Source organism: Oryctolagus cuniculus, chromosome 1, assembly GCF_051225735.1.
Source record: "Oryctolagus cuniculus isolate XC-2025 breed Fujian yellow rabbit chromosome 1, ASM5122573v1, whole genome shotgun sequence".
In the NCBI taxonomy this organism is placed as follows: Eukaryota; Metazoa; Chordata; class Mammalia; order Lagomorpha; family Leporidae; genus Oryctolagus; species Oryctolagus cuniculus.
The window spans coordinates 232,312,812-232,340,582 of record NC_142867.1 but is presented as its reverse complement, the minus strand read 5'-3'; the positions used below and the strand labels follow the sequence as shown (position 1 = coordinate 232,340,582).

At 62.7% G+C, this 27,771-nt stretch overlaps 2 protein-coding genes across 17 annotated transcripts in view; one reads left to right on the top strand and one right to left on the bottom strand.

The window, feature by feature from the left end:
* The window catches only part of LRRC8A (leucine rich repeat containing 8 VRAC subunit A), a 28,009-nt gene extending 27,442 nt beyond the window's left edge, over positions 1–567 (bottom strand). Inside the window, exon 1 of the mRNA XM_051838510.3 lies at positions 435–567. The gene's annotated coding sequence lies outside the window, so the exon portion shown is untranslated. The remainder of the gene's footprint in view (positions 1–434) is intronic.
* Positions 149–27,167, top strand: KYAT1 (kynurenine aminotransferase 1). 16 transcript variants are annotated; one of them, XM_089321050.1, is made up of 15 exons: positions 651–787; positions 14,851–15,055; positions 17,663–17,788; positions 18,101–18,159; positions 23,129–23,276; positions 24,369–24,518; positions 24,587–24,673; positions 24,819–24,947; positions 25,215–25,335; positions 25,471–25,547; positions 25,670–25,759; positions 25,855–26,041; positions 26,125–26,204; positions 26,623–26,709; positions 26,789–27,167. In XM_089321050.1, exons 2-15 carry the CDS (start codon positions 14,960–14,962, stop codon positions 26,852–26,854), a joined length of 1,503 nt encoding a protein of 500 aa, XP_089177176.1. In that variant the 5' UTR covers positions 651–787; positions 14,851–14,959; the 3' UTR covers positions 26,855–27,167. The 16 variants fall into 16 exon arrangements, with proteins under 16 accessions (XP_089177184.1, XP_089177176.1, XP_089177189.1 ...); XM_089321042.1 differs by having other exon boundaries at positions 653–787; positions 14,924–15,055; XM_089321065.1 differs by lacking the exon at positions 17,663–17,788 and adding an exon at positions 15,533–15,689 and having other exon boundaries at positions 727–787; positions 14,924–15,055.
* Positions 27,168–27,771: the final 604 nt, after the last annotated feature.

Sequence of the window (27,771 nt, the reverse complement as noted above, 5' to 3'; positions counted from 1 at the left end):
CGGACCCCCAGCCCCGAGAGGCCCCAGAACCACGTCGGGGCACTGTCCACGCGGGGCCAGCAGGAGGGAGGGGGCCGGAAACCGAGGAGGAACCTCTCGGCCGGGGGGCGTGTGTGTGGAGGGGTGAGGATCTGGGGGCACCCGGGGGATGACAGGGGACACGGGGAGCCGCGGCGGAAACACCCGGTACGTGGGCGCCGGGGTGCCTGGGAGGGGGCTCGCGCGCCGCGGCGCCGGGGACAGGGAGGGGCCCCGGGGACTCGGGCGCCGGACAGCACGGAGGGAGGCCGAACGCCGCGGCTGCGGGAGGCCTCCGGGCGGCCAGCGCTCGAGCTGCCCGCTGCGCCGGGGGCCGGGCAGCCGGCCGGGCGCGCGTCCCAGGAGGTTTCCGGAGATGACAGCTCGCGCCCTTCCCCCCCACCCCGCCCACTCACCTGGGCTCGCCGCACCCGGCCGCCCAGCAGGCAGCCCGAGCCCCCGGCCGCTCCGTCCCGCCGCCGGCCACTGCGCTCCTCCGGCGCCTCCTTTTGTTTGTCCCTCACTGCACCACTCAGCCTCCTCCGCCCCGGAAGTGACGTCACCGCCGGGCGCGACCGCGGCGGCCAGGGCGCCTCCATCTTTTTGAGGGGAACGCTCTGCGCTTCGCCCCGCTCTGAGCCCTGCGACGACGCCATGTTGCTTCGGGGCGGAAGTCGTGGGGCCCGGGCCCGGCCCCCTTAAAGAGACAGGCACGGCCGTAACCTTCGGGGCGTGCTAGCGGACGGGAGGCGACGCGGCGGCGGCGCGGGTGAGTTGCCGGCGCGGGGGCCGGGAGCCGAGGCTGGGAGGGCTTGGTTGTGGCCGAGCGCTGGACGCGTTTGATGCCATCGGTGTGCGGAACCGCTGCGCAGAGAGCAGACCGCTCCCACGGTCGCACCACGAAGGAGCGCGAAACCCCGGGCTGCGGCTCCATAGCTCCGGCGGGACGCTCCCGCGACCCCGCAGCTCCCAGGCTGCAAGGAGAAGTGCTGGGGGGTGCGCTCACTGGGGCGGCTTCCCGAACCCCGCAAGCGGGTAGCCCCGCGCTGGTGTGATGGGCGCCCCGGGCCGTGCGGGTGTGGGCGCCCAGTTGCGCGGGGAGATGCGCCGCCTGCCTGGGAGCCGAGACGCGTGGTGCCCGGGCCGGGGGGACCCCTGGGCGTGAGACGAGGCCGCGGCGTCGCCGAGCGCCCGCAGGTTCGGCTGCCCGGCTCCGGGGGTCCCCAGGCTTGGGGGGCTCGGCAGCGTCCGCAGGTTCGGCTGCACGGCCCCGGGGGTCCCCGGGCTTGGGGGGCTCTGCAGCGCCCGCAGGTTCAGCTGTCTGCCCCGGGGGTCCCCGGGCTTGGGGGGGCTCTGCAGCGCCCGCAGGTTCGGCTGCACGGCCCCGGAGGTCCCCGGGCTTGGGGGGCTCGGCAGTGTCGCGGAGGAGGTGGAGAAGCTGGAGTCTGAGCGCTGGCAGAGTTCACACGGGAATGCCCACATCCCAGCTTATCCCCTCCCTCCACAGAGACCACCAGGAAGCTGGCTTTTTGTTTTTTTGTTTTGGTCGGTTGTACAGTTTGTGGACTGCACACGGGGACAGGTCCGGGAGGCTAGCCGGGGTGGACGGTGGAAAGGAGCAGAGTCCAGGATGGAGTCCAGGGCTCGGTCCCTTCCGACCTTGGGACCCGGCACCGGGCAGGCTCTTCCTGGGGCTCCGTGCTGCCTGCAGATTAGCCCCATTCTGCAGATGGAAAAGTGAGGCCCAGGGATGGGAAAGCTGCCCCCAGGAGTTCTCACAGGTCACACTCTCCTGTCCCCCTCCCCGCTCTGGGGAGAGGTCATTGGGCCCCATGGTCTCTTCCTGGGACCATCAGCCCCAAATGCTTTGTGGACCTGCTGTGTGCTGGCAGAGCCGCCAGGCTGAGGACCTGGTGGAGAAAGGGACAGGCACACGGTTCCAGTCCTGGCGTGTAGCAAGGACAGCAGACAGCCCGGCAGCTGGCCCTGTGCGGGCGCCTTGGGGCAGAAGCCCAGGGCCTTGGGGTTGGGGGCACAACGTGGTGGGGGAGGGGCTTCCCCAAAGAAGTGACTTAAAAATAGATATTTTTAATCGTTTTATTTATTTGAAAGGCAGACAGAGGTCTGCTGGTTCCCTCCGCACATGCCTGCGACAGCTGGGGCTGGGACTCCATGGGGCTCCCACCTGGACTGTCACCTGCTGCCTCCGGGGCGCACAGGGGAAGTGACTTCAGTCTGTGACTCGGAGATGAGACGCAGAGACCGAAGACGGGCATACGCCCCCGGCTGGGCCTCTGGCTCAGGGTCGCGCCTGTGACTGGAGGCTGTGCCAGTGAGACACATTCTGCCGGCTCCGGTGGGAGCTGCGCCGATCCAAAGCCAGGAGCTAGGAGCTTCTTCAGTTCTCCCACGCAGGTGCAGGGGCCCAAGGACTTAGAGCGTCTCTCACTGCTCTCCCAGGCCACAGCAGAGAGCTGGATCCGAAGAGGAGCAGCCAGGACACGGACTGGCACCTATATGGCACGCACAGGCCGAGGCTCCCCTTAGTATGCCATTAAGATTTATTTATTTATTTGAAAGAGTCATATAGACAGAGACACAGAGAGAGGTCTTCCATCTGCTGGTTCACTCCCCAAGTGGCTGCAACAGCCAGAGCTGCGCCGATCTGAAGCCAGGAGCCAGGAGCTTCTGGGTCTCCCGTGCTGGTGCAGGGGCCGAAGGACTTGGAGCATCTTCCACTGCTTTCCCAGGCCACAGCAGAGAGCTGGATGGGAAGTGGAGCAGCCGGGACGTGAACCGGTGCCCATGTGGGATGCTGGCACTGCAGGCAGTGGCTTTACCCGCTACACCTGCACTCCCCTCCCCCCCACGTGTTTAAATGTTACTCTCACTGCAGGGGCACTTTGAAAGTCGGCCCCCCACGGACTCTTGTATTGTTTTCTGTTTGTTTGTTAAAGACTTATGTATTTATTTGAAAGGCAAATTGACAGAAAAGGAGACACAGGACGAGAAGATCTGTCCACGGTTCACTCCCCAAGTGGCTGCAACAGCCAGGGTCCTGGAGCTCCGTCCGGGTCTCCCACAGGGGCGTCAGGAGCCCAAGCACTCGGCCGGCTTCCACCGCGTTCCCAGGCGCATCAGCAGGCAGGGGGAAGCCGGGACGAACCGGTGCGCCTCTGGGATGCCAGTGTCATAGGCGGCGGCGCCAACGCCGGCCCCCTGCGGGTTGTAGAAGAGGAACCTGGGCCAGGGCCCGCAGTCGGTTCGTGGCGGAGCTGGGCATCTCAAGCCAAGCCGTGCTCTTCTGTGGGTGTTCGTGTCGTGGACCGGTCTCAGCTGAGCTGGTGTCCCCGCGCTCTCGTCCCCCTTCTCTAGAGGTGCCAGGGTTTGTGTGGTCTCAGTAACGAGGCTCCCTGGCATCTGGGGCCCAGGGACGCCGTGTGTCCTTCGAGACGCCGGCCGGTTCTGCCCAGTGGGGCACTCGTGTCACCCCAGGTACCAAGTGTGAGAAGCAGCAAAGCAAATGTTCCCCTTGTCCTGGTGGGCTTAGGTGACGCAGGGCCAGCCTGGGTCTCCATTCGCTGTGCCTGCCGGCGCCGGCTGCCTCACCAGGTGGAAGCCGGACAGGTGCAGCCCCTGTTCCCAGGAGCCTGGTGGTTTCCTGTGGGCACGGGAGCTCGTAGAGGCAGCAGCCGGAGGTTGGACCCCTCCCAGCAGGGCGCCCTCTGTTGAGTGAGCTTCAATTTGGGACGCTAATCCCTGCCTAGTAGGCTGTGGTGAGGGCTGGGAGGTTTAGCACTGGAGGCCAGGCCGCGTAGTAGGAGGAGGCGCACAGTAGGTGGAGGGCCTGGGTGGACACAGGTGGATCTGAGTGGGCTCAGGGACACAGCCTGCGCCAGGGTGTGCAAAGTCTCCTTGGAGGGAAAGGGCGTGTGTGTTCCTGAGGGGAGGGCACTTAGAGGCGACCTGGATTCGGGCTGACTGCGGAGCCAAGCCGAGGTGGCTTTGGACTCTGTCCCATGTCAACACAGCCTGCTTGGCTGAACCAAGGGGCGGTGGGCACGGCTGACGGCCGCCCCCGTGGGGCCACTGACAGGCACCCAGGGGCCGTGCACCTGCCCCCTGCCAGGCCGATGGGGGTGTGCGCTGGGGGAGGCCCCTGGCCTGGCCTGGCCGCGAGGTGGCCTGAGCTCTTCCACGCCTGGACATTGTGCTGGAAGGATGCGAAAGGTCACGTGGGGGGTGACTACAGCCCTGCCCTGCAGCCGGAGCACCCGAGCCGCCCTCGCCACCGCGCACCCCCGCAGATCTGTTTTTACGTAACGGTAGTGACATTTGTCGGACACTGGCTATCCGAGGCCCCGGACTTTATCCAGTCTGACCGCTTGCCAGGTAGCACACCGAGTGCTCTGTGCGTGTTACTCATTCCTCACCCGTGCCCTGTGACGCGGCTGCTCTCATCCCGGGTGCAGAGAGGACGCTCCGAAAGGTTTAATGATTTGCCAGGAGCCACACAGCTCACCAGCGGCTTCTGTCCGACCCCGCGGCTTCCCGACCTCCAGACTGGGTGGGACTTCCGAGTCCCCGCCGCAGGTCCAGTCCCTAATCAGCTGCTGCCCCCTGAAGCATCGTCGGGCACAAACCTGCGCACGTAACCAAGCTCTCCTTGTTCGGCACAGTTCGATGTGAGTGAGTTTTAGGTGCCGTGGTTTGGTTAAACAGCACGGGCCCGGCTCAGTTTCAGCTGCGGCGTTAGGTTACCTGTGACCGAGTGCACGCGGTAGGAGCTCCTGCAGGCGGCTGTGGAGATGACAGGCGCGTGGCTGGCTCACGTGGAGAAGCACGGCGCCGTGCCCCCTGGCGCCCTGCGATAAAGCCACGGGACACTTCCCAGACCGGGTCATCCGCAGAGGGGATTGGCCAACAGCAGACAGACCAGGAGCAGAGGGACTGCAGGTGGAATGCGGCCGGAACAGCACGGAGCAGCCCGAGCAGCTGCTGGCGCTGGGATGCGGGCGCCGGGGCCAGCTGGCCGCTGCTTGTGCAGGCACGGCTGAGTGAGGAAGAGCTCCCGGTGTCCCGACCTCCCGGAGGAGGCCACCCAGCCGCGGCTTCGGGGGGACATCTCAGGACATCTCAGGACATCCCTGGAGCACCAAGGATAAAATGCTGGGAGCTGTGGCCAGCCGCCACGTGGGACGCCGGCGTCCCCTTTGAGCACTGGTTCAAGTCCCGGCTGCTCTGCTTCTGATCCAGCTCCCTGCTAATGCACCCGGGAAGGTGGTGGAGGACGGCCCAAGTGCCTGGGCCCCTGCCCCGACGTGGGAGACCTGGATGGAGCTCCAGGCTCCTGGCTTCAGCCTGGCCCAGCCCTGAGTGTTGCAACCATATAGGGAGTGAAGCAGTGTGGATAGAAGATCTCTCTGTCTCTCTCATTCTTCCTTTCAAATGAATAAGTTTAAGAACACCAAAGCAAATAAATACATCTTTAAAAATGCAAATAGATTTATATTCTCTGATTTTTTTTATTACCACACACTTTAAAAACTGATTTGAGGGGCTGGTGCTGTGGCATAGTGGGTAAAGCTGCCACCTGCAGTGCCGGCATCCCATGTGGGCGCCAGTTCAAGTCCCGGTTGCTCTACTTCCAATCCAGCTCTCTGCTATGTCCTGGGAAAGCAGTGGAAGATGGCCCAAGTCCTTGGGGCCCTGTACCTGCATGGGAGACCCGGAAGAAGTTCCTGGCTCCTAACTTCGGTTTGCCTCAGCTCCGGCCATTGTGGCCATTTGGGGAGTGAACCAGTGGATAGAAGACCTCCTTCTCTCTGTGTGTAACTCTGACTTCCAAATAAATAAATAAATATTAAAAAAAAAAAAGAGTTGAAATTCTGTTGACACACCGCTCGCCATTTTGAAGCAGAGATTCAGTGGTTGTGCCTCCTCCACCCCTCCAGTTTCCAGACTTTTCCACTACCCCAGTACAACTCCCTGTACCCATCCAAAACCACTGCCCCACCCCCAGTCACCACGAATCCTCTCCCTGTGGGTCGGCCCGTGCTGCATAAATCATGTAGAAAGACTCAAACAGTACGTGGCCTTCCAGGTTGGGCTTCTTTGCTGTGTTGTGATGTTTTTGTGGTTCGTGCACGCTGTGGCATGGCTCCGTGTGTTGTTCCTCCTGAAGACTGACTAATATCCCATTAGATGGACGTGCCCGTGCCCGTTCATCTGTCCCACTGATGGACGTGCCCTGTGTGCCCGTTCATCTGTCCCACTGATGGAAGAGCCCTGTGTGCCCGTTCATCTGTCCCACTGATGGAAGAGCCCTGTGTGCCCGTTCATCTGTCCCACTGATGGACGTGCCCGTGCCCGTTCATCTGTCCCACTGATGGACGTGCCCCGTGTGCCCGTTCATCTGTCCCATAGGATGGACGTGCCTTGTGTGTCCATTCGTCTGTCCCATTAATGGAAGAGCCCTGTGCCCATTCATCTGTCCCACTAATGGAAGTGCCCTGTGCCCGTTCATCTGTCCCACTAATGGAAGTGCCCTGTGCCCGTTCATCTGTCCCACTGATGGACATGCCCTGTGTGCCCATTCATCTGTCCCACTGATGGACATGCCCTGTGTGCCCATTCATCTGTCCCACTGATGGACGTGCCCTGTGTGTCCATTCATCTGTCCCACTGATGGACGTGCCCCCTGTGCCCGTTCATCTGTCCCACTGATGGACGTGCCCTGTGCCCGTTCATCTGTCCCACTAATGGAAGTGCCCTGTGCCCGTTCATCTGTCGGGGCACGGGGTTCCTTGCACTCCGCGGCTGTGGGCAGTGCTGGTGCTGCGGACACCTGGCCATTTCTGTGTGGACACAAGTTTGCTCTTCTCTGAGGTGCATTCGTAGGGGTAGAATTTGCCAGGTTGTGTGGCTGTTCTGTGTTTGAACTCTGTAAAAAGCGAAGTATTTGTGCATCAGGGAGCATTGTCACGTATGTGACCGTGGTGGGCGTTGGGCCGAGTGGTCGAGCTGCTGCCTTCAGTTCTGCCTCCCCCATGCACCCCAGGTCCTGTGCGTCCTGGGGGACAGCGGGCGATGGCTGTGGTGCTGGGGTTCCTGCCGTTCTTGTGTGAGGCTGGGTGGAGTCCCTGCTGGCTCTGGGCTCTGCTCCTTGTCAGCTGTGGCCATGGGTGTGTGGTTTAGCATCTTGGTGGGGTCTTCCCTGCATCCCACATGGGCGCTGGTTCGAGCCCCAGCTGCTCCACTTCTGATCCAGCTCTCTGCTGTGGCCTGGGAAAGCAGTGGAAGATGGCCCAAGAGCTTGGGGCCCTGCACCCGCGTGGGAGACCCGGAAGAAGCTCCTGGCTTTGGCCTGGCCCAGCACTGGCTGTTGTGGCCATCTGGGGAGTGAACCAACAGATGGAAGTTCTCTCTCTAACTCTGCCTTTCAAGTAAATAAATAACTTTCTTTAAATGATGGCACCTGAGTTGGAGTGGTCAGACTCAGAGAGAGAAAGCAGAGGGTGGTTGCAGGGACTTGGGGGCGTGGGGGGAGGCAGTGCTGTCTGCCGGGTGCAGTTTCAGTCCTGCGAGATGAACAGTGTCCCAAGGAGGGGCCAGTGGTGACGGCTGCACAGCAGTGCGACCCACTTACCACCACGGAACTGTGCACCTAAACGCGGGGGGATGGTGGAGTTTGTAGCATGCGTGCCTCACCAAAAGCTAAAACCAGAAAAAAAACGTGGTGGGCCCCGCACAGAGAAGGGTGCAGGAAATAGAGGCCATCGCTGCGGGAGGACAGCGCTGAGGGCCGTCGGAGCCGGCCAGGGAAGGCTGGCCTCAAGGAGAGGAGGGGAGTCGTCCCTGGGGCTGGCCCTGGTGATGCGAGTGGCCCCTGTGCAGGCTCCTGGTTCCTTCGCAGTCTTAGGAGGACTCCAGACTAGGAGACCAACAGACCTCACGCCGGGTCTCCCCCAGCACCCCTCACTGCCCCACCTCCAGGGCCAGCTGGCCCGCAAGACTGGCTCTGCGCTCCCCCTGCTGGCAGCTTCAGGAACAACATGCCCACAAGCCGCCTCATTCCCCCACCCCACCCCCTTGCATCAGGCAGAGGGGCTGGGTGGGGGCTGCCGCTGGAGCCACTGTACTCTTTCTGCCTGCGGCTGGAACTGCCCCCACCATGGCCTCTCTTTCCCATGCGAGGTCGGGGAAAGCGCCCCCTCTAAACCCCCAAGCTCACGACACCAACAGAGACAGGTGCGAACTCACACTTGCACTGGAGCACCCACGATTCACCCACGTCCAAGGCCCCTTTCTCTGCTGAAAGGAACAACATCACAACCGGGTTCTCGCTCCTGGAGCCCACACAGCTGCCTTCCACCCCAGGCTCTGCTCACCCCCACCTCTCGCCCTGGTACGTTTTCCCTTTGGGCCTCAGCCGCATCCAAGCAGCCTTCCCCGACCCCTTGTCCCCGGGGCAAGTGAGGAGAGCACCCTCCGGTGTCCCGTTGCCTCAGTTTCCCTGGGCTGCTGTAACCGGGAGGTGGCCGTGTCTGGGGTCTGGGGGCCAGCAGCCCCAGCTCGGGGCGTCCGCAAGGCCATGCTCTCTCCCAAGGCTCCAGGGAAGGAGCCGTCTGTGCCCGTCCCTAGGCTGTGGTGTTGCCGGCGGCCCGCAGCGTCCCTCGGCCTGCAGAGGCCACATCCCCACCTCTGTCTCCCTCCCCTCCTTGCGAGGACAGTGACCCTGCTGGGTTAGGATGCACCCCCACCCTGTTTGCAAAGAAAGGGGCTTTCGCAGGGCAGGGGCTTAGGGTTTCCACGCTGCCTGTCTCGGTTCAAGCAGGCACTCACCTCTGTATGAGAGGGGTCCCGCTGGGGGGCGGGGTCTCTTCCCCCATGGGACCGGGAGCTCTGTGGCCAGGCCGGTGCCCACCCCACCGTTGTCTCAGTGCAACGCCAGGGCCTGGCCCGAGGGCGTGGTTGGGAGGACGGGCAGGAGGAGGGGGTGCCCACCTTTGCACAGGTCGTCCACTGCCAGCGCTCAGGGAGGCTTTGAAAGTCTTTGTGGGGAGGACTCGGTTTGGAAAGGGCGGGGCCTGGGGGGGCTCACGGTGGGCCAAGCTCGTGGGGGAGTTTCAGAACGTTCGTGGAAAAATGAAATGAAAGGGTTTTTTTTGGTGAAAAGAAATCTCTAGGACCCACACATATTCTGTTGTTTTTTAACATGCATTTTCCATGAACCTTCAAAGGACGCTGCAGGTGTGGACGGGAGGTGCAGGCGGCTGTGCCGCTCCTGGAACATTCTAGAGTAGGTGTGCGTGCCACGGTGTGCGTCACTGGGTTATCAACGCCTGTCTGTAGTTCTCCTTCGTGACAAAGTCAGAGCCTTCTGGGCAGGCACTGGGGGCCGCGGGACGCCCTCACCCTGCGTGGAGGACCGGGTCAAGTCCCAGCTGAGGTTCTGGTCCGGCTTCCTGCCGCTGCACACCTTGGGAAAGCAGCAGTGACAGCCCAGGTACTTGGGTCCCGTCACCATGTGGGACACCCGGAGGGAGTTCCTGGGCCCTGGCTGTTGTAGGCGTCTGGGGAGTGAAGCAGCGGCTGGAAGATCCCCCACCTCTGCCTCTCAATTTGAAAATGAAAAGAAATGAATAAACTTTTTAAAAGAGTAAGGTTTCTCATTAAAAATGAAGAAGAGCATTCTCATGGTAGACCAGGTGGGTCACAGCGGTGTCAGCTCCGGTCTCCAGGTGAGCGGCTCCCTCCTCTCCTCTCGGCAGGGACCCAGCAGGTCTCAGACCAGCAGAGAGGTCTCAGGGCTGCTCCCAGAATTCGAGAGACAAAGGCAGCCGCGGGGCGTGGGGTGCAGTGCGCACGTCTGCTGTTGGCCGAGTGCCAGTGAGTCCCAGCGGCTCTGCTTCCCATCCAGCGCCCTGCGCCCGCGCCCGGGAAAGCAGCAGGGGACGGCCCAGGTACCTGGGTGCTTGCCACCCACGTGGGAGATCCAGGTGAAGCTCCCGGCGTCTGTCTTCAACCGGGCCGGCCCTGGCTGTTGTGGGCATTTGGGGAGCGGACCGGCGGATGGGAGGGCGCTCTCCCCTCTCTGTCACTCTGCCTTTCACGTAAGTGATTTTTAAACGACGGAGGTGGAGAATCACAGCATACGGAGCAGAAGGCTCCCCGGAATCGGGTACCCGGCGGAGAGCCCGAGCCGTGGTGGGCGAGTTGCTGGCGCTTGGTGTGAACGCGTCCAAGGGCGAGGGACTCCGGGGCCCGGGCGTGGCAGCCGGCACCCCTGTGAGTCTTACCTCTGGAAGCCCAGCCAGGTTCCCACAGTGCGTGTGCGGGAGAGGGGAAAGCAGCGTGTTTAAGTATGCCGGAACAGTCTACCAAATTCACTTCTTAGTAGGGGCTGCCCCCTAAGCAATGATTGAGACAGAGCCTGGCCTATCAGAACCCATCGCGGGGGAGGGAAGACCCCCCCACTCCCGCCCCCTCTAACTTTGCTGTCCCAGCCGAGCAGGGGGAGGGGTGAATGAGCCCAGGACCTGACCGTGGGACCGGGGTGCGCCCCCGGTCACTAAGAATCCTTACCACTTCCTGTTGTCCACTACAGCAACTCCAACTTGCTTGCTTGCTTTAACGTTTATTCGTTTATTTGAAAGACAGTAACAGAGAGCAAAAGAGATTAAAAGAACGAGAAGAGAGGTTTTCCATCCTCTGGTTCACTCCCTAAATGGCCTCTCAATGGCCTGGGCTGGGCCCTGCTGCAGCCAGGAGCCAGGGACTCCATCTGAGTCTCCCACGAGGGTGGCAGGGGCCCACGCGCTTGGGCCGTCACGCACTGCCTGCCCGGGAGCGTTAGCAGGGAGCTGGGTCGGAGGCGGAGCGGCTGGGACTCGAACTGGCGCTCTGATCCGGGACGCTGGCGTTGTGAGCCGCGGCGTAACCCACTGCGCCACGCCAGCCACCGCAGGTCCCGCGCTCAGCCGAAGACACCAAGGCAGGGCCGGGCATCTGGCCTGGGGGTGAAGACACCAGTGAGGATGTGCGCGTGTCTCAGCGGGGTGCCTGGACTTGATGCCCGGGGCTGGCCCTGGGTGTCAGCTTCCTGCTGCCGTGGACTCCGGCCGTGGACTCCGGCGCAGGCTCCCACACGGGAGACCTGAGTTCCTGGCTGCCAGCTTCAGCCTCCTGCTGTCCCAGGCATCTGAGGGGTGACCCTGCGCGAGGGAGGGCTCTGTCTCCGTGTCAGTGTCCCTTCCACCAGGTGTCTCTGCCCTGCACATAAGCACATTTTCCTAGCATTTTTCCTAATAGGTGAGACTAAAATCACACACAGTTGGAAGACAGAGGGAAGCATCAGAACCAGACTACGGAGCGGCGCTGTGGCGCAGCGGGGTAAAGCCCCAGCCTGCAGTGCCGGCATCCCCTGTGGGCGCTGGTTCGAGTCCTGGCTGCTCCACCTTCAATCCAGCTCCCTGTTAATGGCCCAAGGAGGCAGCAGCAGAAGAGGCCCTGCTGTCCGTGTGGGAGGCCTGGCGTCCACCTGCCGCTGCCCCAGCCTTGGGGCTAACTGGGGAGTGAACCGCAGGTGAAAGTCAGTCTCTCTCTCCCTCTCCATCCCTTCCCTCCCCCACCCCACTCTGACTTTCAAGTAAATCTTAAAAAAAAGGGGGGGGGTGCTGGCACTGTGGCATAGTAGGCAAAGCCTCCGCCTGTGGTGCTGGCAACCCATATGGGCAACGGTTTATGTCCTGGCTGCTCCACTTCCTATCCAGCTCTCTGCTAAGGCCTGGGAAAGCAGTAGAAGATGGCCCAAGTGCTTGGGCCCCTGCACCCACGTGGGAGACCCGGAAGAAGCTGCTGGCTTCGGATTGGCCCAGCTCCAGCCTTTGTGGCCATCTGGGGAGTGAACCAGCAGATGGAAGACCTCTCTCTCTGCCTCTGCCTCTCAAATAAATAAATATTTAAAAAATGTAATTTATTTATTTGAAAGTTGCAAAAGCAAGGTGGGCGTCCTCTCTTACCCTTCTTCCATCCGCCGCGATGTCGCAGCGAGACAGCGTGGGGTTTCCCAGGCTCTGGGGTGGTGAGCAATGTCTCCATTCCTTGTGAATTTTTTATTTTTTTTTATTTTTTTTTATTTTTATTTTTATTTTTTTTTGACAGGCAGAGTGGACAGTGAGAGAGAGAGACAGAGAGAAAGGTCTTCCTTTGCCGTTGGTTCACCCTCCAATGGCCACCGCGGCCAGCGCGCTGCGGCCGGCGCACCGCACTGATCCGATGGCAGGAGCCAGGAGCCAGGTGCTTTTCCTGGTCTCCCATGGGGTGCAGGGCCCAAGCACCTGGGCCATCCTCCACTGCACTCCAGGGCCACAGCAGAGGGCTGGCCTGGAAGAGGGGCAACCGGGACAGAATCCGGCGCCCCAACCGGGACTAGAACCCGGTGTGCCGGCGCCGCTAGGCGGAGGATTAGCCTAGTGAGCCGCGGCGCCGGCCTCCATTCCTTGTGAATTACCCGGCTCAGACATTCCGTTACACAGCAGGAAGTGGACGAAGACGGCCACGGTCACCCCCAGCCAACTAGCGATGCCTCTGTGAGGTGACGCTCAGTCCCCCCTTGGGTCCACCCTGATGCCCGCTGGGTGTGGCCGTCTGTACAGTGTCCCCACCCAGGGCCTCGAGGCCCACTGCCCGGGGACCGCGCTGCCTTCCCCACATGGGCCGATCCTGGAGTGACTCCCATGTGGCTGGGCTCAGCGTCCTCCGGCACAGCCAGGCTCTCCGCAGGGAGGGAGACACGTGGCCGTGGGCACCACCAAGACGCCGTCTTTGAAAGATGGATTTATTTACCAGAAGGCAGAGTGACAGAGCGAGAGAGTGAGAGAGAGAGAGCGAGCGAGCGAGCTTCCACGCATTGGTTCTCTCCCCGGAGGCCCGCAGCAGCCAGGTCTGGGCCAGGCTAAAGCAGGTGCCGGGAACTCTGCAGGTCTCCCACGTGGGCGGCAGGGACCCAGGCCCTGCTGCATCCAAGACACAGTCCCTGTCCCCTGCTCCTGTGACTGCCGCCGCGGACTCCCCCACCTCGTGTGAGTGGAATTACGCGGCTTCTGGCCTCACGCGACGGAACGTTTTCAGGAGCTGTCCATGTCAGACGCGGGATTGGGCTTTTTTTTTTTTTTTTTTTTTTTTTAAGACTTATTTATTTGAAAGTCAGAGTTACAGAGAGGGAGACAGGGAGAGAGAGGTCTTCCATCCCCAGAGGGCTGTAACAGCTAGGGCTGGTCCAGACTCAAGCCAGAAGCCAGGAGCCTCTTCTGGGTCTCCCACATGGGTGCAGGGGTCCAAGGACCTGGGCCATCTTCCACTGCTTTCCCAGACCACAGCAGAGAGCTGGACCGGAAGTGGAGCAGCCGGGACTTGAACCGGCGCCCACGTGGGATGCCAGCACTGCAGGCTGCAGCTTTACCCGCTGAGCCACAGCGCCGGCTCCTCCTTTGTTCCTTTTTGTTACCAGACGCCACCCCTCCGTGGAGGCTCATTGCGCTGTGTTCGGGCCTGACCGGTACAGATAACACCCTGAGTGGCCACAGGAGAGCTTCTGGGGGCGCCCACCTTTGTTTCTCTGACACGTGCCGAGACGTGGAGTGGCCGTGCCCCGTGGCTGCCTGTGTTTCAGATTTGTATGTATTCAGGCCGGCGCCACGGCTCACTAGGCTAATCCTCCGCCTTGCGGCGCCAGCACACCAGGTTCTAGTCCTGGTCAGGGCTCTGGATTCTGTCCCGGTTGCCGCTCTTCCAGGCCAGCTCTCTGCTGTGGCCAGGGAGTGCAGTGGAGGATGGCCCAAGTGCTTGGGCCCTGCACCCCACGGGAGACCAGGAGAAGCACCTGGCTCCTGCCTTCGGATCAACGCGGTGCGCCGGCCGCAGCGGCCATTGGAGGGTGAACCAACGGCAAAGGAAGACCTTTCTCTCTGTCTCTCTCTCTCATTGTCCACTCTGCCTGTTAAAAAATAAATAAATAAAATAATAAAAAAAAAAGATTTCGAGGAGCGGCCAGACTTTCCCAAAGTGTCTGCAGCTTCCGCGTCAGCGTGGGGACCGGCGTGTGTGAGGTTCCTGTCTGCCGGCTTCGTCACCGGCGCTTGTCCCCATCCATCCTGCTGGTAATGACCAAGGGCTTGAGCTCACCCGTGTGCACATCAGCCGCCTCGCTCTTCTTCCCTTGAAATTCTTATTTTTGTTACAAATAGCTTCTACCCATCTGGGGGTTCTATTTTCACTTTCTAAAAGATTATTTATTTACTTGAAAGGCAAAATGACAGAGAGAGAGAGAGAGAGAGAGAGAGAGAGGTCCTCCATCCTCTGGTTCACTCCCCACATGGCCACAACAGCCGGACTTGGGTCAGAGCGAAGCCAGGAGCCAGGGCTCCAGCCCGGCCTCCCATGTGCGTGGCGGGGGCCCAGGTGCTGGGGCCCTCCTGCTGCCTGCTTTCCCAGGTGCGCTAGCAGGAAGCTGGAGTGGAGGCCAAGTAGCCAGGACGCACCTGGCGCTCCCGCATTGCAAGTGGCGGCTCCCCCTGCTGTGCCCCGACGCCAGCACCTAGGTTCCCTGCAGAACAGAAGGCCGGCCGGGGAGATGTGACTTCAGCTCCAGGAGCTGCCGCGGCTGACACTGTGCGCAGTGCCACACGGTCCTCCCCAGGCCACGGCCCGCGGGCGGCGCTGTGCGTCTTCCAGGCTGGTTGCTGGCAGGCATGTGTGCCCCAGCGAGGCCGTGAGCACCGTGCAGGTTGAGCCGGGCACGCGGTGACCACATTGCCTTGTTGTTGTTAGAGCGGTGGCGGGGGGACCACGTCCCGAGCACGCGGCCACTTCTGGCCGGCCCTCTTCCCTTCTCTGCCCCCAGCGGAGGAGCCGGCGGCGCCCCGTGGCCCGGGGAAGCATGTTTGGGAACGCAGCCGGCATCCGCGTGCACTTGCTGAGGCCGCTCTGGGGAAAGAAGGTTGGAGCCTCGCCCGCCCGGTGCCTGCACCAGACCGTAAGTGCCGCAGCGCCGACGCTCTGCCGCCTGCATGGCCCGGGTCCTGGCATCCAGCTGGACCCCAGTTTTGAAGCCGTGCATGAGCCGCCTCTCTCAGGAAGCCTTCCCTGACTGCCGCCTGGATGTGGGTCTGTCTCTTGCTCTAGCTTCTCTAGTCTGGAGTGCGTGGCTCTGCATCTGAACAGCCTGCGTGGGTGCTGCTGCCCCTCCGATGCCCCCCGGGCACAGCCCAGCGCCTGGTACACAGTAGGTGCTCGACAATGTTGGCCAAATGAATGTGCTATGTGCGCAAGCCCAAGAACACACACTAATGTCCTTATTGGTCCAAGCACTTTGGATGCACCTGGAGGCCACTCCCTGAGCACCCCCTGTTTCCAGGGCGCCCCGTTATTTCTCTCCGCTTCCTAAGCCCGGTTGACATCACGTGGGCTGCGCCGCCCTTGTTCCGACCGCTGTGCCCGTTTGCTGATTCAGGCTGGGACACACATCTGCATTCAGAGAGCTGTGCAGAAGACACACACGCTGAACCCACCGGATGGGGGCTCCCCAGAAAGACTCGGCGTCGGAGACGGGCACCCAGGACGTGGTCCTGAGCTGTCCCACAGGCGCTCACCACACGGAGGCGGTGAAGGTGATCGGGGTACCGATCACCCCCATCACAGGCATCTCGGGCATCGGAACACACGCTGCAGCCCACGCCTGTGTCAGGCAAAAATGAAAACAAGGAGAGACGTTGGGAGGGGAAGACGGGCACGCACACAGAACTGAAATCCCCCATAATTCCACCGCCCGGGGGCTTTGTCAGCAATTCTTTGTTACGGTTTTTTTGTTGTTGTTTTTTCCTTTGACAGGCAGAGTGACAGAGAGGGAGAGACAAGATGCACACACGCACACACACGCACACAAACACGCACGCATACACACACGCGCGAAGAACTTTCTTCCTTGGATTTATTCCCCAGATGTCCACGACAGCCAGAGCTGGCCCAGGCCAGTGCCCGGAGCCAGGAGCTCCATCCGGGTCTCTCACGTGGGTACGGGGGCCAAGCACCACCAGCCCCTCCCCTCGCAGGCGCATTGGCAGGGAGCTGGATTGAAGCGAAGCCACTCTGCCATGGGACGCAGCGTGACCCCCGCGCCACAGCCCCAGCCCTGGCAACAATTTGATGTTGTTTCTTCCAAACTCTTTTTCCGCTCACGTCGTAAAAATGTGTATATATACACAAATGCTCATGTATATCAGGGTGGTGGATTTTTTTTTTTTTTTTTTTTACATAAAGCAGAGACCGTTCATACTGAACTTACAACTTTGTAGCCTGTTTCGGCATCACTGAGTCACAGGTAACAGGCTTCCACCACGTAACTTTGGGGCTGACGCTGTGCCGCGGTGGGTTAAGCCGCTGCTTGCAACAACAGCATCCCATGCGGGCACTGGTTCAAGTCCCGGCTGCTCCACTTCTGATCCAGCTCCCCGCGAATGCACCTGGGAAAACAGCTGAAGGTGGCCCGAGTGCTTGGTCCCCTGGCTTTGTCCTGGCCTCATCCTGGCTCCTGGCTCTGGCCTGGCCCAACCCTACCTATTTGCAACCATTAGTGGAATGATGATATTTCTCTCTCTCTCTCTCTTCCCCTTTCAAATAAATAAAATAAATCTTAAAATGTGACTTTTTCCCCTACAATTTTTAATCATACGAGCAAACATTTATTTTAGAAAAATTTGGACAGTGAGGAAATGGTGAGTGAGAAATTGTTCAGCGTTAGGCGATCGCTGGCCAGACGTGTTCTCACGAGGTTCCCCGGCAGGGCTTGCCCTCCATTCAGACGCCTGGGTGGGTGCCCAGCACCCGGCCTGCGCCTGAGCTCTGGGCTTCCTTGGAGGGTCAGAGCGGCCGTGCTGGCCTCGGACTCGCTCACACCAGCAGGATTCTGGTGCGGGAAAACCTGGCCTTCCCACAGTGGGCTGGGGGCTCCCCTCCAGTGCTGGGCCCCAGGGCCGTAGCTGCCACAGCGTCACCTCAGTGTCTCCACCCGTTAATGGAGGTTATCACGCCCCGCCCCCCGCCCAGTGACCGTGCTAAGGGACTGGGTGAGACCGTTAGCCACAGGAAGGCTCTGTTGGCCGCATCGGGTGGCTGGGGAGAGTGGGGGGGGGGCCTGCTAGACCCGCGGGAGCGGACCCGTGCTCCCCTTGCTCTGATGGGAGACAGGCCAGGAGGCACCCTGGCCCCTGTCCCAGGTCACCGCCACGGCAGGCTCAGGGTCTGGTGGCCCTCGGGCCTTGCCAGTTCTGCACACCTGCGGGTGAACCAGGGGCTGTCCTGGAAGAAACGCAGGGGAGCAGAGTCGGGGGGGTGGGGGTAAGACCCTCTGACCCCCGAGGCTGAGTGTATCTGTCGTGTGACCTTGAACACGTCACTCCCCCCACTCCTCCCTCAGTTTCCTCCCCTGTAGAATGGGCCCAGCAGGATTGTCTGAGAGTTAAACGGAAGAGCTTAGCAGGGGTCTGGGGGTGGAAGCTGCTGCCGGTGCCGTCGCCGCCCTCTGCCCTTCCTGGGTCCTGGGGCAAGTTTTCTTTAAAAAAAATTTTTTTTATTCATTTCAAAGGCAGAGTTACAGACAGAGAGAGGGAGGTCTTCCATCCACTGGTTTACTCCCCAGATGGCCGCAATGGCTGGAGCTGTGCCAATCCGAAGCCAGGAGCCAGGAGCTTCTTCTGGGTCTCCCACGCAGGTGCAGGGGCCCAAGGACTTGGGCATCTTCCACTGCTTTCCCGGGTCATAGCAGAGAGCTGGATCGGAAGGAGCAGCTGGGACTCCAACCAGCGCCCGTATGGGATGCCGGCACTGCAGGCGGTGGCTTTACCTGCCACGCCACACCGCCAGCCCCGGCAAGTTTTCAGCAGGCTGTCAGGGCTCTGTGTCAGCACACGTGGCACTGGGGCTGCTGGCATGTTAGGAGCCGGTGGACGGGGGCCACGGCGGGTGGGGGGCAGGCGCCCTGGGTGACTCGGACCAACACTGACCTGCCACTTGCTCTTTGCAGCTCGCCATGGCCAAGCGTGTGCAGGCCCGAAGGCTGACCGGGATCGACCACAACCCCTGGTGAGCCGGCGGGGCTGGGGGGTGCGTGGGTGTCCCCTCGGGCAGGGGCTGGCCCTCACTAGCCGCGCGGTGGTACCCAGGACAGCCGTGGCGCTCACAAAGCAGGAGGGGGCGAGACCCAAAGTGTCGGATTCCAGTCTCTGCTTTTCTTGGGCTGTGGCCCTGAGATGGGTGGCTCATCTGCTCTGAGCGTCGGCTCCCGGCTCAGGCTGGGGACAGTTCTGCCTCTGTGAGGGGCCTTGAGGGGTCAGGGAGAACGCCGTGCAGTGGCCGTCACCCAGGTGCAGGGTCTGCATCTGTGGACCCCTCCCTCCGTGGATCAAAAATACACACATTTAAAAAGAAAAGAAAAACGCATCCACCCTGCAGGCTTTTTGCTTCCAGTGCCCGAGCGGCATGGTGCGGTGATCTTCCGCGGCCCTGCCGTGGCGTTAGGGGCCAGGAGCCGTCTGCAGGGCCCGAGCTGTCCAGGAGGCCACACACACGACACCTGCAGGCGCAGCACCGTTGTGGGAGGCACTGCTGGGACCACCCCCCGTGGTGTGCCCAGTGTGAGAGCCAAGGGAGGCGGACCCAGGCGGCCCTCACCACACGTCTGCAGGGCTCACTAGTTCAAGCTGTGCTTCTATTTGAAAGGCCGAGAGACAGAGAGGAGACACAGAGCCGGGGCGATCTTCACCTGCTGGTTCACTCCCCGAGTGCCCGCACTGGCCGGGACCAGACCAGGCTGGAGCCAGCAGCCGGGAGCCCCGTCCTGGTCCCCGTCTGAGCGCCAGGGCCCGGGAACAGGAGCCGTGCCCCGCTGCTTCCAGGCGCCGTGGCACGAGGCAGAGCGCCCAGGACGTGACCCAGCGCCCCGACACGTGACGCAGGCATCCCCAGTGGGGACCCCAGGTCCTGGTTTTTCCCCAGAAACCTTTTATTAAGGAATACAAACTTCCACATTTCCTAAGTACAGCTTAGGAACACGGTGATTCTTCCCGCCGTCTCCGTCTCCCTCCCCATTCCCAGTCTTATTTTCACTAAGACCTATTCTCACTTAACTTTATACACGTACGATTATGCTAAGGAAAAAGTAATTGTGTGGGAAAGACTGTCCCTTTAGCAGTCGAGACAAAGGCTGTTCCAAGTCATTGGATCTCGAAGGGTTAATTTCACTTCCACAGATGGCCGGTTCGGGGCTCTGTTTGCTGCCACAGGTCAGGCAGAGCGTGGGGCTTGTCCCTCTGGGGCCGGCTTAGGGCAGGGAGTGATGTTTCCCAGATTCGTCCATTGTGTCACGTATGACGGCATTTCCTTCTGTACCGCTGTGTAGTAGTCCATGGTGTACCTATCCCATAATTTCCTGGTCCAGTCTTCAGTTGACGGACATTTGGGTTGTGAACTGAGCTGTACCCATATTCGCTTGTTTTTCAATACGTTTTAAATACAAAAGGGAGACGTACCCTGGGAAAACAGCACCTGTGGCCCAGGTCACGCCGGGACTGCCACACTGGTGCAGTGGCCGTGGCCCAGGTCACTCGGGGCTGTCACTCTGGTGGTGCAGTGGCCGTGGCCCAGGTCACGCCGGGACTGCCACACTGGTGCAGTGGCTGTGGCCCAGGTCATGCCATGGCTGTCACTCTGGTGCAGTGGCTGTGGCCCAGGTCACGCCGGGGCTGTCACACTGGTACAGTGGCTGTGGCCCTGGTCACACCAGGGCTGTCACTCTGGTGCAGTGGCTGTGGCCCAGGTCACGCCGGGGCTGCCACACTGGTGGTGCAGTGGCCGTGGCCCAGGTCACGCCGGGGCTGCCACACTGGTGGTGCAGTGGCCGTGGCCCAGGTCACGCTGGGGCTGCCACACTGGTGGTGCAGTGGCCGTGGCCCAGGTTACGCCGGGGCTGCCACACTGGTGGTGCAGTGGCCGTGGCCCAGGTCACGCCGGGGCTGCCACACTGGTGGTACAGTGGCCGTGGCCCAGGTCACGCCGGGGCTGTCACACTGGTGCAGTGGCCGTGGCCCAGGTCACGCCAGCGCTGCCACACTGGTGGTGCAGTGGCTGTGGCCCAGGTCACGCTGGAACTGTCACTCTGGTGCAGTGGCCGTGGCCCAGGTCACGCCGGGGCTGCCACACTGGTGGTGCGCTGGCTGCAGTGGAAACGTCTGTAGCAGATTTGATCATCACCCCGACCCTGGGCCGGGTGCAGCGAGCCCTGTGCTGGCCTGTGAGTTTGGGAAGAGCCGGGACCACTTCCCCCTGAGTTCCCTAGTGTGCAGGCCCCGGGTCCATGCAGATCCTGCACCTCCGTCTTCCCCCGGGCGCCCCGCGTTCTCTGCACAGCAGAGCCAGCCCCAAAGGCCTTGCAGAGTCCGGCCCGGTCCTTAGGCCCCAGCCCTGTGCCCTTGTGGGGTGCACGGGGCAGCCGTGTGGCCCTGGTTGCGGGTAAGGGTTAGGATCCGGGCCAGAACAGGTCGGTTTTCCTGTGCCCCTGCCAGCGCACAGCGGGCTGTAACCCCACGGGTCCGGCAGGTTTCACCAAAGTGTCATCACGGAGGAGTGGTTGATCAGTTATCGGCCATTGGCTGGTCGACTCGGCCTTCAGCCCCCTCCCCGCCCTGCGGTTCTGCTCATGTCTGGGCTCCCTGACTGCCCAGCCCACCTCGGGGCCTGAGGATTGGGGTCCCCATCCAGGGCCCCCAGTCATCTGGTTGCCATACAGTAGACCAGGTCACTGGAGAGTACAAGGCTTTAGGAGCCAAGGCCGGGTGTGTCTGTCACAGCATCACAGGCTCGGGGGGGGCAGGCCTGGCAGAGGCGGGGCCTGTGGCCGGTCTCCTCCTACAGAGAGGGAAGAGAGCAGCCGAGCCTCCTGGGCGGGGCTGAGCAGGGGCCTGGAAGGAGCGCCTGGGGCGGGAGGGGAGCGCCCGGAGGCCCAGGGCTGGCCCCGGGGTGGGAGCCCGAGGATTCGTTCCCTGGAGGCCCAGCCTCGGGCCCTAGGGCCTGGCTTCCTGCAGCCGTGGGCATCCACCACCCAGCTCTGAGTCCGGTGCTGCCCGTGGCTTCGGCCGACTTTCTGCCCACCCTGAGCCTCAGCTGTCTGGCTCCAGGGCGTTGCGGAGCCCTGAGGGCAGAGGGGAGCGACAGGCTGTACACGGACGCGATGTTCTCGGGCAGCAGCCGCGGTGGGGCACTGAGGGCCACTTGGGGTGCTCACAGCCCTTGTCAGGGTGCTGGGCTCAAGTCCTAGCTCCGCCTGTGATCCAAGCGACCCTGGGAGACAGTCAGTGATGGCTCAAGTCCTTGGGCCCCTGCCTCCCACGTGGGAGACCCGGATGGAGCTCCTTGCTCCTGATTTCGGCCTGGCCCAGACCTGGCTGTTGCAGCCATTTACGGCGTGAACAGTGGATAGATCCTTTCTCTCTATCTCTCTCGCTGTGCCTTTTTTTTTTTTTTTTTTTTTTTTTTTTTTTTTTTTTGACAGGCAGAGTGGACAAAGAGAGAGAGACAGAGAGAAAGGTCTTCCTTTGCTATTGGTTCACCCTCCAATGGCCGCCGCGGCCGGCGGCGCTGCGGCTGGCGCACCGCACTGATCCGATGGCAGGAGCCAGGTACTTATCCTGGTCTCCCATGGGGTGCAGGGCCCAAGGACTTGGGCTATCCTCCACTGCACTCCCTGGCCACAGCAGAGAGCTGGCCTGGAAGAGGGGCAACCGGGACAGAATCCGGCGCCCTGACTGGGACTAGAACCCGGGGTGCCGGCGCCGCAAGGCGGAGGATTAGCCTAGTGAGCCACGGCGCCAGCTGTGCCTTTCAAATATATAAGTATATGGGGCCTGTGCTATGTCATAGCGGGTAAAGCCACCACCTATAATGCAGGCATCCCATATGGGCGCTGGTTCGAGTCCCAGCTGCTCCACTTCTGATCCAGCTCTCTGCTGTGGCCTGGGAAAGCAGTGAAAGACAGCCCTAGTCCTTGGGCCCCTGCACCCACGTGGGAGACCCAGAGGAAGCTCCTGGCTCCTGGCTTCGGATCAGCATAGCTCTGGCCGTTGTGGCCATCTGGGGAGTGAACCAGCAGATAGAAGACCTCTCTTTCTCTCTGCCTCTGACTCTCTGTAACTCTGCCTTTCAAATAAATTAATTAAAAAAACACCAAATATATAAGAACATAAATAAAACGTGTTATAAATGATACTGATTTTGACACCAGTCTAGCCCCGCCAAGCCTGACTCTGGCTGCCCCGGCTCCCAGCCAGCCCAGAGCCACAGCTCCGGCTCTTCCTCACCCCCAGCCGCTCTCCGGTTTCCCCGAGAGGCCACGCGGCAAGGCCAGGAGGAAGGTCGCAATGGTGGGGCTGGAGCTGGTGGGGCCCCAGTCTGTCCAGAGGGAGGCCAAGAGCCTAACCTGGGGCCGGGCAGACGTGAAGCGGAGGGCGGGCCGAGCCTTCGCACTGACCGGGAGACGGTGGGCGCTGACCGGGAGACAGCGGGCACTAAACGGGAGATGGCAGGGTGCTAACAGTGGGTGTTAACCGGGAGACGGCGGGTGCTGACTGGGCGATCGTGGGTGCTGACCAGGAGATGGCGGGCGCTGACCGGGAGACGGCAGGTGCTAACTCAGCTCCGGGTCCCCGTGGTGGCCCAGCAGCAGGACGGGCCGCACAGACACAGCGAATGCACTGACGAGTTAGGGTTTGTGGCAAGCATTCTGGACGAAGGAGCAGGCCAGGCCGGGCCAGCGGTCGGCACCCGCAGCTGAGCCGTGCGTCCTGGGGCCAGGGAGCTCAGAGGTTTCTGACTGTGGGTGGTCGTCAAGAAGGTTGAAGTCCCCTGGGCAGCTCCACGTGATTGGCTCAGGGCCTGGGCCAGCGTGGGACGGACCCCCGCACACACCTGCTGGCCACATGAGCCCCGGGCACCGCTCGTCCCGCCCTGGGAGGGGGTGGGGGCGGAGGCGTGGGCCACCAGCTCTCCGTCTGTCACCCAGGGTGGAGTACGTCCGGCTGGCCAGCGAGTGTGATGCCGTGAACCTGGGCCAGGGCTTCCCCGACTTCCCGCCCCCGGACTTCGCCCTGGAAGCCTTCCGGCAGGCCGTCACTGGGGACTTCATGCTGAACCAGTACACCAGGGCGTTCGTGAGTGCCCGCCTCGCCGCCGGCCCTGCGGGAGGGAGGGCGGGCCTCCTGGACACCCCCTCTGTCCCAGGCCCTGTGCCTCAAGGCCGAGTGGGGAAAGCAGAGGAGAAACCAGCTACAGCAAAGGCTGTTGATCCGGGCAGTGGAGTGGGGGGGTGGGGGGCCGGAAGCAGGAAAGGGAATGAAACTGGAGGAGGAAGGTAGAGATCAGGGAAGACTTCCTGGAGGAGGTGACACCGGAACCAAACCCAAAAGCCAGGCTGCTGATGGGACCAGCCCCTTCTGTAAAGGGCCATATACTTCATATTTGCCAGCCTTGGATTGGAACAGGGGTCTTGGGAGCGTTCGGCCTAGCAGTTAAGACACTCGCATCCGTGTCAGGGCGCCTGGGGGAGTCCTGGCCCTGCCCCTGTTCCTAGCTGCCTGCCGATGCACCCTGGGAAGCAGCATGATGGTCCAAGTGCTTGAGCCCCTGCCACCCCCGTGGGCGCCCTGGGCGGAGTTCCCAGCTCCTGACTTCGGGGGTGTGAACCAGTGGGTGGGAGATCTTTGTCTCTTTGTATCTCTTTCAAAAATTTGTTTTAAAAAAATACTCTCAGGGGCCAGTGTTGTGACGTATGGGGTAAAGCCACCACTGCAACGCCAGCATCCCATGTGGGCGCCGGTTCGAGTCCCGGCTGCTCCACTTCCCATCCAGCTCCCTGCTAATGCACCTGGGAAGGCAGTAGAAGATGGCCCCAGTGCCTGGGCCCCTGCACCCACGTGGCAGACGGGGAAGAAGATCCTGGATCCTGGCTTTGGTCTGGCCCAGCCCTGGCCATTGCGGCTGTTTGGGGAGTGAACCAGTGGATGGAAGATCTGTCTGTCTCTGTCTCTCTCTAACTCTGCCTTTCAAATAATAATAGAAATCTTTTTTAAAAAGTACTTTAAAACAAATAAACAAGTATTTTAAGGCTATAAAACCCTAACTCATGACTGATAGATGTCAGATTTCTCCTTGGAAGGTTTGCTCGTTTAAAGCCCACCAGCGGGGACGGCGCCGCCTGCAGTGCCGGCGCCCCCTAGCGGCAGCTGACCGCGCTGTCCCGGCAGGGCTACCCACCGCTCACGGAGATCCTGGCCAGTTTCTTCGGGAAGCTGCTGGGCCAGGAGCTGGACCCGCTCAAGAACGTGCTGGTGACCGTGGGCGCCTACGGGGCCCTGTTCACAGCCTTCCAGGCCCTGGTGGACGAGGGAGACGAGGTGAGCGGGCGGGCCTGGGGGGAGCGGGCGGGGCGGCGCCGCCCCCGCTGATCCGGTCCTCGCGCCAGGTCATCATCATGGAGCCCTTCTTTGACTGTTACGAGCCCATGACCCTGATGGCTGGGGGCCGCCCCGTGTTCGTGTCCCTGAGGCCGGTAAGATGCCGGGCAGGGAGTGGGTGGGCAGATGGCTCCAGTGGGTGAGCTGGCGTGGGCCCTGGGAGGTGGAGTGGGTGGGGGCAGAGGTGTGGGGGAGTGGAAAGCCAGGTGGGTGAGTACTGCCACCCCTCCCACCTCCCAGAGCCCCTCCCAAGACAAGGAGCCAGATTCCAGCAGCAACTGGTGCCTGGACCCCGCGGAGCTGGCCAGCAAGTTCACCGCTCGGACCAAAGCCCTGGTCCTCAACACCCCCAACAACCCCCTGGGCAAGGTGCCGAGACGCCTCCTCCCGGTAGCCCCTCCGGACCGGCCCAGGTCCCCACTCTCCCTGACCTGCTGCCCCGGGGACTCAGCTTCTCCCTCTGTGAAGTGGGCGGGCCATGGGGACACCCGGGGCAGGGCAGGCTCCCCAGGGAGGGTGTGAGGGCTGGGGGCGACCCTGCGGGTGGTGAGGGGCCTCTCCCGGTGCCCGTGGGGACTCGGGGCCAGTGCACACAGGCCCGCGGCGGCAGGGGTCTGGCCTCCCTGGGCCCCACAGGTGTTCTCCAAGGCCGAGCTGGAGCTGGTGGCCCACCTGTGCCGGCAGCACGATGTGCTGTGCATCTCCGACGAGGTCTACCAGTGGCTGGTCTACGACGGCCACCAGCACACCAGCATCGGTGAGCCCGGCGGGGCTGGAGCCTGGGCCGCGCCGCGCGAGGTCCGAGAGCTCCGGGGAACAGCTTAGGGCGGGCGAGCGCCGAGGGCCCAGGCCGCTGCCCCTGCCCGCACCCAGCAGCTTCTCCCTCGTGCAGCCAGCCTCCCCGGCATGTGGGAGCGGACCCTGACCATCGGCAGCGCCGGCAAGACCTTCAGCGCCACCGGCTGGAAGGTGAGTGGACCGGGTGGGGCCGGCTGGGTGGGCCCGGGGATGGCACAGGGGTCCCGCCCACCCGTGCTGCTCCCGCAGGTGGGCTGGGCCCTGGGTCCCGCCCACCCGTGCTGCTCCCGCAGGTGGGCTGGGCCCTGGGCCCCGACGCTCTCATGAGGCACCTGCGCACTGTGCACCAGAACTCCATCTTCCACTGCCCCACGCAGGGCCAGGTGAGGAGGGGCGGGAGCCCCCCACGGGGGGGCGGGCATAGGGAGAGGCCCGCAGGCAGGGCCCCCCCCCCGACCTGTCCGTGCACCCCGCGCAGGCCGCCGTGGCCCTGAGCTTCGAGCGGGAGCTGCAGCACCTGGGCCAGCCGTGCAGCTACTTCGTGCAGTTCCCGCAGGCCATGCAGCGGCGCCGCGACCACATGGCGCGCAGCCTGCAGGCGGTGGGCCTGAGGCCCGTGATCCCCCAGGGCAGCTACTTCCTCATCACGGACATCTCGGACTTCAGTGAGTGGGCCTGGCTGCTCCCACGGGCAGGGCGGGGCGGGGCCTGGGGGCGCCTAAGGCTCAGCGTGGCCCTCACCCCCCAGAGAGCAAGATGCCCGACTTGCCCGGTGCTGCGGATGAGCCCTACGACAGACGTTTCGTCAAGTGGATGATCAAGAACAAGGTGGGCCGCCGTGGACAGTTGCACAGGGTGTGCACTGTGATGGGCCAGAGTCCAGCCCAGCCCCTGGCATGAACCCCGGTGTAGGATTCCACCTGCTTCGGGGAGCTCCTGGTTGCACAAGGGGGCCGTGTGGTGGCGGCAGGGTTTCCTGCCCCGTCTGGGTGTCAGTCATCCCGTCTGTGCGTGGAGGAGTTGGCCTGTTCCTGCGAGGTCCGCCCAGCGCTGACCCGTGATGCCAAAGCCTCTGTCCTCTCTGGCCCCGCCCTGCCTGCTGCGTGGTCCCCCCGCCACGCCCTCTGCTTCCGCCGCCTCCATGGACACGAGAAGGGGCTTGGGTGACAGGCCTGGGGGTCTCCCCTGCCCGGGTATGGCTCTGGGAGGGGCTGTCCGGGAGCTGAGAGCCGCTGTCCTCCCGCAGGGCTTGGTGGCCATCCCCGTGTCCATCTTCTTCAGCCAGCCCCAGCAGCAGCACTTCGACCACTACATCCGCTTCTGCTTTGTGAAGGTGAGGGCGGGGCATGGCGGGGCGGGGTTGCCGCCTCCCGGGAGCGTGGGCGGGGTCCCACGGAGCCGCGTCCCTGCAGGACGAGTCCACATTGCGCGCCATGGACGAGAAGCTGCAGAAGTGGAAGGCAGAGCTGAGGCCTTGAGCGGAGGAGCCTGGCTCCCGCCCGGGGGTCCGTGGTCCCGGGGACCCTCCCCCGCCACACCCGGCGTTCCCCCCACCGCGGAGTCGGCCGGCGGCTCCCCACAAGTGCCTGCCCTGCCCGGGGTTGGAGAGGGGGGCAGCCGGGGCCTGCCCAGCCAGTTCTCGGGCCTTGGAGGAGGGGCTGTGGGTCCCAGCCCTGCCCTGGCCCTGGCCGGCGCGGCCTCGCCTCCCCCCTTCCCTGTCTGGCCTGGACCGTGGGCGGGGCCTCCGTCTCCAATAATTTCCGTGCGCAATAAAGCTCTAACTTATTTGCACTCTCTCTGGCTGCGTCTCTCGGCTTCCCCGCTCTGGTGAGGGCTGGGGAGGAGCCTTGGAGAGCCTCCGGTCCCCCCACCCCCTTGCACAAATGTCCCTTTGTGGGTAAAATGGAGCCCTAGGGGGCTGGTGTGTGGCGCAGCGGGGCGGGCCTGCCTGGGACGGCCACGTCCCCTGGCAGAGCGCCGGTTCTGGTCCCAGCTGCTGCACTTCCGGTCTAGCTTCCTATTGGTGTGTCCAGGGAGGCAGCGGATAACGTCCCAAGAGCTTGGTCCGCCACACGTGGGGAGACCAGGACGAGGCTCCCTGCTCTGGCCCAGCCCGGGCTGTTGCGGCCATCTGCATCCTCAGCCTCTGTCCATCTGATGGTTCCGGGGCTGGGGCCACAGTGCGGCAGGCACCTCCCCATGGGTGGGAGGCATGGCCAGGAGGAGGAGCTAATGTCTGCGCGCACTCCTGGAGCACCCTTCAGTCCCTGGGTGTCTGCGTTGTACAAGGCGGGGAGCCCCGGGGCGGCCCCAGCGCCTTGCACCTGCCCAGGGCACCGAGATTTGGGAGCGCAGCACCAGCGCTTGTCCCGGAGATGCCCTGGGGAGCAAGGCT

Bases quoted from the DNA above. Each gene is read 5' to 3' on its own strand.
- KYAT1 (XM_089321050.1), top strand. From the start codon at position 14,960: ATGTTTGGGAACGCAGCCGGCATCCGCGTGCACTTGCTGAGGCCGCTC. The intron at 24,519-24,586 runs GTGAGCGGGCGG...TCCTCGCGCCAG, and splicing joins TGGTGGACGAGGGAGACGAG to GTCATCATCATGGAGCCCTT. The intron at 24,948-25,214 runs GTGCCGAGACGC...TGGGCCCCACAG, and splicing joins CCAACAACCCCCTGGGCAAG to GTGTTCTCCAAGGCCGAGCT.